Source organism: Triticum dicoccoides, chromosome 1B (assembly GCF_002162155.2).
Source record: "Triticum dicoccoides isolate Atlit2015 ecotype Zavitan chromosome 1B, WEW_v2.0, whole genome shotgun sequence".
In the NCBI taxonomy this organism is placed as follows: domain Eukaryota; kingdom Viridiplantae; phylum Streptophyta; class Magnoliopsida; order Poales; family Poaceae; genus Triticum; species Triticum dicoccoides.
Window position 1 is genome coordinate 370,742,872 of NC_041381.1, and position 12,049 is coordinate 370,754,920.

General features: G+C 50.8%; 1 protein-coding gene across 1 annotated transcript; it reads left to right on the plus strand.

The window, feature by feature from the left end:
• The first annotated feature begins 837 nt into the window (after window positions 1–837).
• On the plus strand, window positions 838–2,625 carry LOC119335991 (arogenate dehydratase/prephenate dehydratase 6, chloroplastic-like). Its single transcript, XM_037608034.1, has one exon. It carries the CDS (start codon window positions 963–965, stop codon window positions 2,178–2,180), a length of 1,218 nt encoding a protein of 405 aa, XP_037463931.1. The 5' UTR covers window positions 838–962; the 3' UTR covers window positions 2,181–2,625.
• The last annotated feature ends 9,424 nt before the right edge of the window (window positions 2,626–12,049 follow it).

The window sequence follows — 12,049 nt, forward strand, 5'->3', positions numbered from 1 at the left end:
TATAAAAGATGATTTCATGTTTCGCTGGATTGCATTCAACATGTTGTTGCGTCAGAAATTTCTGGTTATTTTGATTAAATATATACTCCCTCTGTAAAGAAATACAAAAGTGTTTAGATCACTATTTTAGTAATCTAAACACTCTTATATTTATTTACGGAGGGAGTATAAAAAAGGAAATTTCCGTTTATTTTTAATTTAAACTAGCCTTAATCAATAGAAACTCGCCTGGAAAACACACATGCAACCAGCGTTAAATAGATTTGGTCCAAGTAGCAGGATACTTCGCTGTCATCATTTTTGTATTATATCTGGCACGTTCTTATCGCATGGAGCCACAGGAATGACTTTTCGAGCTTATCACCTTTGTACAGCCTCCTGGATCCACCATCTCTTACCATTAACAGCCACTACAGCCACAGGACAACGGCGACCCCGTCGGCATTCACCCACGACAGCGACGCCCGCCGCACCAATCGGCCAGCCCGGAAAGGGGAGAGAAGAGAAAAGAGCGAGCCCACAGCGACCGGCCACTGCCCCGCCTGCCCGCCCGGCCAGGAGATCCGACGGCGGAGCCGGTGCCGCGACTCCGGGTCACCCAAGAAACCACGCGTCCGGATGCGCGCCGTGGCATCGTGTCGCGCCCGGCCCTACGGATTACGATCTCTTCGACGGCATTCGCTCCAGCAACGAGGGTGACACTGATGGACTACTGATGGTAACAATTGATAATTTGAGTTGATGCTAAGCATGCAAGAACCCGGTGGGAAATTTCCACACCAAAGAATAACCTTCGGAGAAAAGGCGGCAAGAACTTGCGGTAGAATTATATAAGCAGCGAAGCCGGCCAAGCCACTCTGGAGTAGTACCATTTCCGCGTGTATAAAAAGTCAAGAAGCTTCCCCTCTCGACGCTTGTTACTCCGATTCCAACCACCGCCGACCTCACCGCCCGGAAAATCTATGGCCTACACCTCCTCCCTCCACCTCTCCAAGCACCTCCTCCTCCCCAAGCCCAACCGCGCCAGGCCTTCCTCCTCCAGGTCGCCGTCCTTCGTCCGGGCGGCCAGGGTCGTCGACGGCGCCCCGCACGTCAACGGGCACTCCAAGAAAGCGCACAACGGCAAGGTACAGATCAACGGCGCCGGCGCCGACGGCAAGAAAGGGGCCATCAACGGCCACGGCGTCGTTAACGGCAAGACGCACGTGAACGGCCATGACCGGATCCACCTGTCGGTGACCACGGGCGGCGGGGGCCAGGACGGGACGGGCCTCCGCGTGGCGTACCAGGGCGCGCCGGGCGCGTACAGCGAGTTCGCGGCCAAGACGGCGCTGCCCGGGTGCGAGACCGTGCCGTGCCGTGCCTTCGCGGACGCACTGGCGGCCGTGGACCGCGGCCTGGTCGACCGGGCGATCCTCCCCGTGGAGTCCACCATGGAGGGCACCGCGCTGCGGAACTACGACCTCCTGCTGCGGCACGACCTGGTGGTGGCGCAGGAGATCAACCTCTTCGTGCACTACTGCCTCCTCGCCATGCCCGGGGTGCGCGCCACCGAGGTGCGCCGGGTCATCAGCCACCCCATGGCGCTCGCGCACTGCGGCCGCGCCCTCGCGCGCCTCGGCGTTGACCGCGAGCCGGTCGAGGACACGGCCGGCGCCGTCGAGATGCTGCGCTCCAACATGATGCTCGACACGGCCGCCATCGCCAGCCCGCGCGCCGCCGACCTCTACGGCCTCGACGTCCTCGCGCACGGCCTGCAGGACGAGTCCTGGAACGTCACCCGCTTCCTGCTGCTCTCCAAGCCGCCGTCGCCGGTGGCGGTCCCCGTGGACGCGGACGCCAAGACCAGCATGGTGGTCGCGCACCGGGGCGGGTCCATGGCGGTGGTGCTCAAGGTGCTCTCCGCCTTCTCCTCCCGCAACATCAACATGTCCAAGCTGGAGGTCATCAACAACGAAGCGGGCGTCGGCGAGCCGCGGCCCCCGGTGATGATCCTGGACACGGGCGCCCGCGGTGCGCCGACGCTGCGCGCGTTCCCGCACGTCCTCTACGTCGACTGCGAGGGTGCCGCCGACGACCCGCTCGTCCGCGAGGCCATCAAGGAGATCGAGAAATTCGCCGTGTTCGTCCGAGTTCTTGGCTGCTACGCCGCGGACACCAACGTCTACGATCTGCAATGAGGAGAACAGAACAGTGATCCTCCCACCATGGTACTAGTACAAGTGAAGTGATCGAATTAGATAGTTCGGCACAATCGAATTTGGAATTGGACCTGGAAATTTCCATTCTGGTACTCGAGCAGCTGCCTCTACGTACTAGTATTTGTGTACAGATGCAATAAGGCTCTTTCTAGTACTACTCTGCTGTTTAGCTGTGTGCATAGGTGTAAGATTGCTGATGATGCCTAGTAATTAAAGGATGTGTAAGATAGCATTATCATTACTTGATTGCTGTAATTTTTTGTTGTGCTAGATCTGAGGGTAGAGTATCGCTACCCCCCTTTCTTGTGCCTCTCGGTGTTCAACTTGTACGGAGTAGAATACAGACATTGGCACATTGAAGACTGGCTGTTCTTTCCAATAGCAGAAGAAAACTATGTGTAACGATACTGGAATTTGTGCAATACTAGGATGGTGTGCTTTGTATACGAGCTGAACTGTGAAATTTGCGGTGCTTTTATACAAAAAAATACTATGTCTTGTTCTTCATTATACTATTGCTAATCTTCAGTACTCAACGACATAGGAATTTGAATCATTTTGTTCTGTTTGCTTCTCTTGGAGCATTGGCCTCGTCCAAGACTGAAGAGAACCATGATTGTGATTCGACAGAACAAAGATTCAAGATCCGACAAGGGAATCCGAATTCATGTGGAGCACTGCACAGGCCCAGAGAATCTGCAAAATCATTATTCTAGGGTTGAATTGCCATTTTTGCAGTTACAAGTTGCCACTGGTAGCACGGGATATGTGGAGGCCCTGCTCCCTCCAGCCAGTGGCGCGTGTTTCGCAGCAGAAAGATCTGAGCAGACTTAACTTTCTCTGATAAGCGAGGGCCCTGATATAGCCCTACAATCCTCATGAACCGGGAGAGATACTATCAAATTCACCTGTGGGCTGTGGCTGAACCGGGCCTATTTGTACGACTGGCTGTACGCCCCAGAAGTGAACGGAAAACGGACTGCAGAAACTGTCTGCGCGATCGCCGAATCAAGCGAGCGCGATGGCAGGTTCAGGCCGAGATCCCCGTATCAAATGTGCGAACATTTTTCGCGCGTGGCACAGGAGAATTTGGCCAGGCTCGTTGCAGGAAATTGACGCATCGCGTCGCCGATACCCACAAAACTCCGCCAAAAATCAACCAAATTTCCACATGTGTTCCACAGTTCTGTGTTCGTCTATGAGACCACCCTATCGGTCTGCTGAAAGCTTATCATCTGCCCCTTGCAGAACGCATCTCTACCAATGGACAGTTTTGTCCACCAACTAACTGGCTCAGATCAACCAACCCCGTGCCCTGTCGGACGTGTGCGACGCATCTCCACATGGCCTGGAGCTTCAGAGTTATGAGAGGAGCGACCCCTTACCAAACTACTCCCTCCGTTCGGAATTACTTGTCTCGAAAATGGATATATCTAGAACTAAAATAGTACTCCCTTCGTTTAGAAATACTTGTCGGAGGAATGGATGTATCTAAATGTATTTTAGTTCTAAATACATTCATTTTTATGCATTTCTTCGACAAGTATTTCCCGACGGAGGGAGTAGTAATTCCGAACAAGTAATTCCATTTTCGAGACAAGTAATTCCGAATGAAGGGAGTAGTAATAATTTTTACTGGATCGTCGTGATCTCCGTTCTTTCCTGTCCCCGTCTGCACAAATTATTCAAAGCTTGCTTGCTCATCAGTTGCTCACTTGTTAACTCGGCGGCATGTGCAAGGTGTACTCGGAGTAATATCTTGGGTGGTCATGCACGGAGACGCGTGACCCCACGCTGGAATTATTTGCTTGCGCTTCCTGTGAAGCGGGAGGTGTGGTTGGGTTGGGGACCTCTAAAGATCTGAATCGTTGCTTACGCCTCATGCAAAGTGCAGTGAACCTGCATCATGCGTTCATGTGTGGTGGCCGAGTGGAGCTGTCTGAATCCCACCAAGCGGATTATCATACTTCAGATTTTTTGCGAATTCCTTTCGTATCAGATTTGAGCCATATATGATACGTTCTATTCATACAGTAGCTTTCAAGAATATATGATACAGTACATCATCAGTCATTGAACATGCTCTCTACAGCTGTCCTGCAGGAATGGAGACGCTCAAGTAATGATTCAGGTTTCAGGAAGAGAAAGGGAAGTTTCATCGAGTCTTAATCACTGACCGTTCTGCCCTGTGCTCAAGAAATTCTCAACTATCCCACTTTTTACATGTAAGCGGGCTTTACTTCAAAAGGAAGAAAAAGAAGAAAGTGTGGCAACCAAAAATAATACGGGTGCATGGCTGCATGAAGCACTTGGAGCTGGAGGGACAGAATAGTGATTGTTTGTTTGCGGATTTGTATGCCTGGTCATGAAAACGAGCCAAAATAGTCGCAAGGGTTTGATAAGTAGCGTTCCATTTCGATATTGACATCAGAAATAACCAGTCGGCAAACACCGACAAAAGGGCCCAAGCTTGTGGTGCTACCGGTGCACCAAACTCACATTATGCTTTTAAAATGTTCAAAAAATTCTAAAAAAAAAAGTTAGCACACTCACACAACACTAATGTAGGTTGTCACAAAATTTCAAGTCAAAATGCGAAACATAACTCGAAAAAACAAAAATGACAAATTCAACACTAAATAGTACATAACATATCTTGGGCTTTAGATTTGGCCCATTATCAAACTGATGTCAAATTTGTCATTTTTGTATCTCAAAAAATATTTTGAATTTGTATACAAAATTTTGTGACATCATACATTGATGTTGCGTTAACGTGCTAGATTTTTTTTCAGATTTTTCAAAATACTCTATAGCATCCGGTTCATCGGTAGCACCACAAGTGCGGTGCACCGAACACATTCCCCTGTGACTCACTGTCTCATTGAACACGGGTAGCACCACAGGTGCTGAACACGGGTAGCACCACAAGTGCAGGTGCACCGGATACATTCCCCTTCCCTTCCCTCCCTCGGCATACAGTTTTACTGTCTCATTGAGCTCGTCATCTCCTGTGACTCAGCGGGTTCTAGAAGGAACCCCCTGCTGGACGAACAAATAATTGGTGCAAAGCTAGGAAAGGCGATCAACATGTTATAAAGATTATGTCCCAACAGAGCACATGATGGAAGCCCGATCACATGCTCCCAATGAAGTTCATTGGTGTCTTGTGCCGTGGGGCGTTGCTATGTCACGGTCGTTAGAAGTTACAAGGCCTTGTGGGGCATACATGATAAACGGAAACATGAGCATATGGCAAGCATAAACGCGAGCAGAATCGCTTGGCTCTGTGGGGCCAAACTGGGACTTAATTTGAGCTAGAAGAAAGGTCGGGTCGGGGCACATGCGTTTGTTGGTTCTCTTGAAAATGCCAATTCGTAGCTACAGTTATAATCGTTCACGCACAAACACTGTGTGCCTTCGGCATTGAGCGCGATACGCATGATATGTTGCCGAAGGAGACACGTGAAGAACCAAAAGCTCGCTGGGACATAAATTTTTTTTAGAAAAGGAGGAATCACTCTCGATCTCTACATCTGGATGATGCATGCGACCATATTAGTTATTATTCACAAAGACCTTACAAAGTAATACAACAGTAAACCCGAGGCCACCATCTAGACGACACATGTCGCTACTTCTATCCTCTTGATAAAGGGGTGCCGAATGTCCGAGCCAAATACCAAACAGACATCGCACGAAAGCCTAACATCTAACACCGGATGCCCCATCCAAGCCACATAGGTGGGACTGGGTAACACTCCGGTCCGGCGCACTCTCGGTGAGTACCACACGCACACGCTGCAAAGGGCCATCACCTCCGTCTCCCCTCGATCCATCCTCAAAGCATGTACTGACGCATCGACCTTGTCAGGCCTCTCTGCCATCGACGCCACCACGATGCCAGACAACGTCGACCTCCTGCACGTGTCCCTCGCCATACATCTGACTCCAAGCCTCCACTGCTCCATGCTGCCGAGAACCGCTGCCATGAATATGTAGAAAGAAACACTGCTCCACCACAGATGCGATCCGCTAGTCCCTCGAGCCCAAGTGCATCTCCAAGAATGTTGCCCCCAAAGGGGTAACGAAACATGAATGCCGCCGTCATCCGATCAACTGATCTAGGGTTTCCCCCAGAGGTATTGGATGGGGTTGGGAGCTTCACCTCGATAATGCCTTCATGAAGGAAACGATGATAAGGGCATCGTCATTGAGGGAGTCCTGGATTAGGGGGTCCTCAGACAACCGGGCTATATGCTTATGCCAGACTGTTGGACTATGAAGATACAAGATTGAAGACTTTGTGCCGTGTCCGGGTGGGACTCTCCTTTGCGTGGAAGGCAAGCTTGGCAATTCGGATATGTAGATTCCCTTCTCTGTAACCGACTCCGTGTAACCCTAGCCCCCTCTGGTGTCTATATAAACCGGAGGGTTTAGTCTGTAGGACGAGAACAATCATAATCATAGGCTAGCTTCTAGGGTTAGCCTCTACGATCTCGTGGTAGATCAACTCTTGTAATACCCATATCATCAAGATCAATCAAGCAGGAAGTAGGGTATTACCTCTATAGAGAGGGCCCGGACCTGGATAAACATCGTGTCCTCCGCCTCCTGTTACCATTAGCCTTAGACGCACAATTCGGGACCCCCTACCCGATATCCGCTGGTTTTGACACCGACATTGGTGCTTTCATTGAGAGTTCCACTGTGTCGTCACCATAAGACTTGGTGGATCCTTCAATCATCTACAACGATGAGGTCCAGGGTGAGGTTTTCCTCCCCGGACAGATCTTTGTGTTCGACGGCTTCGCACTGCGGGCCAACTCGCTTGGCCATCTGGAGCATATCGATAGCTACGCCCCTGGCCATAAAGTCAGGTTTGTAAGCCTGAACTACACTGCCGACATCCGCGGAGATTTGATTTTCGACGGATTCGAGCCCATGACAGGTACACCCTACAGTCGCGATGAGCATGACCTAGATCCTCCATCGGATGGTGTTCAGGAGATCACACCTATAGCTGCCCTGGCTTTAAATCCAGCGCAGATCGTGCCATCCTAGGACGGGAGGATGGACCCCGCCACAGAAGCTGCACACTCAACGGCGATAGCGCCGAACACAGATTTCACTTCCAATGAGGTTTGTGTCATCGGACCCTCAGACGCTTTTCCAGCCATAGGCTCCAAACCGCGTTCATCCGTGCCCATCGAATCTAACTGGGCACCGATCATGGAGTTTAGCTCTGCGGATATCTTTCAGCACTCGCCCTTGGGCGACGTGCTAAACTCATTAAAATCTCTCTCCTTGGGAGGAGACTCTTGGCCGAACTATGTCCGGCTTGAGTGGGAAGCGGACGATGAAGGAATTCGTTACCCACCCACCACCCACTTAATAGCCACTGTCGATGACTTAACCGATATGCTTGATTTCGACTCCGAAGACATCGACAGTATGGACGACGATGCCGGAGAAGAACAGGAACCACCGCCCACAAGGCGCTGGACAGCCGCCTCATCATATGACATATATATGGTGGACACACCCAAAGAAAACAATGGCGAGGATCAAAAGGATGCAACAGAGGGTAATCCTCTCGAGAAGCAGCCGAAGCGCCGACGTCAGCGGCGCCGCTCTAAACCACACCAGGGTAGAAATAGCGATACCGGCACAAGAGATAATAGCACTCCAGATGATGCCGAAGATGAAAACAATCCCGCCCAGCCAAGATTCGAACAGGCCGGACGGGAGGATGGGCAAGCTAGCCCCGATGGACATGCCATGAATGAAGACTCGGAGGATGACAATTACATGCCCCTCTTTGAAGACGAGGTGAGCCTCGATGACGAAGAATTTACCGTGCCTGAGGATCCCGTCGAGCAGGAGCGCTTCAAGCTCCGGCTTATAGCCACTTCAAAGAGCCTAAAGAAAAAACAGCAGCAGCTTCAAGCTGATCAAGATCTGCTCACTGATAGATGGACTGAGGTCCTGGCGGCCGAGGAATACGGACTCGAGCGCCCAACCAAAAGTTACCCGAGGCGCAGGTTGTTACCTCAATTCAAGGATGAGGCACTAGAGCCTATACTACCAGCGCAGGATGCAGTTGACCGACCACCTCGTGGCCGAGACAAAGCGGCGTACCAGTCCAAACACTAGCCCGCACCCCATCGACGAATTGGAAAACAAAGCAGGACAGTCAAGATCGACCTACGGATCGTGGGGGCGTGCCCCAACGCGTGACGATGACCACCACGCCGGATATACTAAATACAAATCCGTCCAGGCCGAATACAACAGACCAGATTCATCTGTACTGCGTCGCGATGTAGCCCGGCATAGAGGCGCTGCACACCCCCTATGCTTCACTGACGAAGTAATGGAGCATGAATTCCCAGAAGGGTTTAAACCTGTGAACATCGAACCATATGATGGACAACAGACCGTGCGGTATGGATCGAAGATTTCCTTCTCCACATTCACACGGCCCGCGGCGATGATCTACATGCCATCAAGTACCTCCCACTAAAACTCAAGGGACCAGCTCGGCACTGGCTAAATAGTCTACCGGGAAACTCCATTGATAGTTGGGAGAACCTGGAAGACACATTCATTGACAACTTTCAGGGCACTTATGTGCGACCACCGGACGCTGATGACTTAAGTCACATAACCCAACAGCCCGGAGAGTCAGCCAGGAAATTCTGGACTCGGTTCTTAACTAAAAAGAACCAAATTGTTGACTGTCCGGATGCCGAAGCCCTAGCGGCCTTCAAGCATAACATCCGTGATGAGTGGCTCGCCTGACACCTCGGCCAAGAGAAGCCGAAGTCCATGGTAGCCCTTACGACACTCATGACCCGCTTTTGTGCGGGCAAGGATAGCTGGTTGGCTCGTAGCAACAGCACATCAAGAAATCCTGGCACTTCAAACGCCAGAGATAGCAACGACAAGCCCCGGCGCAACAGACACACGCGTCGCAATAATGGCGATAACGCCGAAGACACAACCGTCAATGCCGGATTCAGTGGCTCCAAGTTCGGTCAACGGAAAAAGCCATTTAAAAGAAACAATTTGGGCCCGTCCAGTCTGGACCGTATACTCGACCGTCCATGTCAAATCCATGGCACCCCAGGAACACCAGCCAATCATACCAACAGAGAATGATGGGTCTTCAAACAGGCCAGTAAGTCAGGTGCCGAAAACAAGGAGAAGGGGTCGCAAAGCAATGACGACGACAAGGAGCCCCGGCCACCAAACAAAGGAGGGCAAAAGAAGTTTCCCCCGCAAATTAAAACGATGAATATGATACACGCCACCCATATTCCCAGACGGGAGTGGAGGCGCACACCTAGGGATGTCTACGCAATGGAGCTAGTCTCCCCGATCACCTTTTACCGCAAGGATCGTCCGACCAATATCCGTCAGGGCGGCTCAGCCGCACTATTCCTTGACCCAATAATTGACGGATTCCACCTCACGAGAGTCCTCATGGACGGAGGCATCAGTCTGAACCTGCTTTATCAGGACACAGTGCACAAGATGGGTATCGATCCTTCAAAGATCAAACCCACTAAAACCACCTTTAAAGGTGTCATACCAGGCGTCGAGGCCCGCTGTACAGGCTCCATCACTCTGGAAGTATTCTTTGGACCCCCAGATAATTACCACAACGAAGAGTTAATTTTTGATATCGTCCCTTTTTGCAGCAGCTATCATGCACTGGTCGGACGAACCGTGTTTGCTCGATTCAGCGCGGTGCCACATTACACTTATCTTAAGCTCAAGATGCCCAGTCCACACGGCGTCATAACATTTAATGGCAAAGCCAAACGCCCCCCCCCCCGTACCGAAGAGCATAACATCGCCTTAGCAGTAGAAGCACAGAGTGGCATTTTTTAATCGAACCTTCATTCGACAGCCAGGCTCCCAGACACTGTCAAAAGAGTCCTAACTACTCCGTGGCAAGATAGCCCAGCTCTTCAAGAGCTCAATTAACCACTCCGGCGATAGGCGGAGGCAAAGCTAGGTTCAATGTGGCTTAACCACTCCGTGGCAGACAAACATTTTTTGCATTTTCTTTGCAGGTCCACTTTTGTGTAGGCCATCACTGGCGACATGGCGACCAGACCCATGAGGGGACGAACATACCAAGGAGGGAAACAGCTCGAACGCGTAAGGGAATCCTTAGATATTCCCCTTGATGATCATCCGATTGTTCAACGGATCCGCACACAGCCCCCCTCCTGGTCTCAGCAGGTTCTGAAGTCATATTTCTTTTTATCCAACTACTTGTATCCGTACGCCTCGATGTATTATTCAATTACAACATGCGGCTTTATATAACGCTTACTTGTTGTTCTGTCTTATTGATATTTTTTGTCAAGGGGCAGCCGTACACTATGGTACGCCTCAATATGCCAGGGGCCTCATTGTACCCATAATACGGCAATAAAGTCTGAACACCCTCACGGTCGTTCGGCACCCCGAACTTATAGCATTATATGCATCGGCTCCGAATCATGTCTTGGGTCAATAGTTGGGTTGCCCGGCTCCTGTGCTTGCTACCCTACGTTCTGCTATATCGGCTAGGGTAGTAAAGGGAGAACTACTGCGATTGTGTCCCGGTTCTTTCGGACGAGCACCTCAGTAGAGAAAGCCGAAAACTGACTGTCATGATGCGGCGAGAGCTGGTCAGCTGTTCGAGAGGTTACAAAATCTTTAAGGATTTCTTCCGCATTATGCGATAACAAATGCAGCGTGCGACGGATCGGCTTTTTCTTCCGATCAGGTGCTTATAGAGCCCCTAGTGCGGTCTTCCGAACACCAGGGGTTGCGCCTACCTTTCTTTTGTGAAACTCCTATGGCTAAGTGAGAGTGATAAAGCCTTATAGTCCGATTGCCTGGTTCGTTGCGCTGAACACCTCCTTCAATGACCCAAAATTTGGGTAAAGAGTGTTCAGGTTCATCCCGAACACCCCCGTGCTTCCTACGTGGGGGCAGAAGCCAACGACTGGCCAACTCTCAGGATTAATTATAAAACTGCCGCACAGGAGGTAAAATTTTCCAAATAATAGGCGCTATATTATATAAATGACCTTGTTCAACATTACAAAGGATAACATGAATGTATTCATGGGAATATAATATCCTTGGCACATTGCTCTGCTACAAGGTGTGATCCTTTCAAGACACTGTCATAATATAACTCGGGCTTGCGGTGCTCCTTCCCCGTAGGCGGTCCTTCGGTCATCAGCTTTTCGGCATCCATCTTCGCCCAGTGCACCTTGGCGCGGGCGAAGGCCATTCACGCACCTTCCATACAGACCGACCACTTGATGACTTCAAGTCGAGGGCAGGCACTTACAAGCCGCTTCACGAGCCCGAAGTAGCTGCTGGGAATCGCCTCGGCAGGCCATAGCCAGATAATTAAATCCTTCATGGCTAGTTCGGCCGCCCTATGCAGCTCGATTAGCTGTTTCAGTTGATCGGCAAAGGGCACTGGATGCTCTAGCGCCAGATATTGCGAATGGAAGAGCTTCTTCGTAGAGATCCCTTCTTTGGCTCAGTACAATTGTGCGGCATCAGATATGCTGCGTGGCAGTTCCGCAAACACCCCCGGAGAAATCCGAATTCGGACTAGTAACATGACTTTCTTCCTTCAAATATTTGCTTTGCATAGAAAAAGCCTTACCTGCCGTGATCCTTTTGGCCTCCTAGATTTCCTAAAGGGCTCCTTGGGCTTCGCCCTGGGCATCATGTGCGGCTTGATGAGCCTTGGTGAGTTCGGATTCTTTCTCTGTTAAACTCTGCTCCAAGGTCTCGCACTTCTTCACGGCCTCTTGAAGCTC

Coding starts and splice junctions, on each gene's coding strand:
- LOC119335991 (XM_037608034.1), top strand. CDS start 963: ATGGCCTACACCTCCTCCCTCCACCTCTCCAAGCACCTCCTCCTCCCC.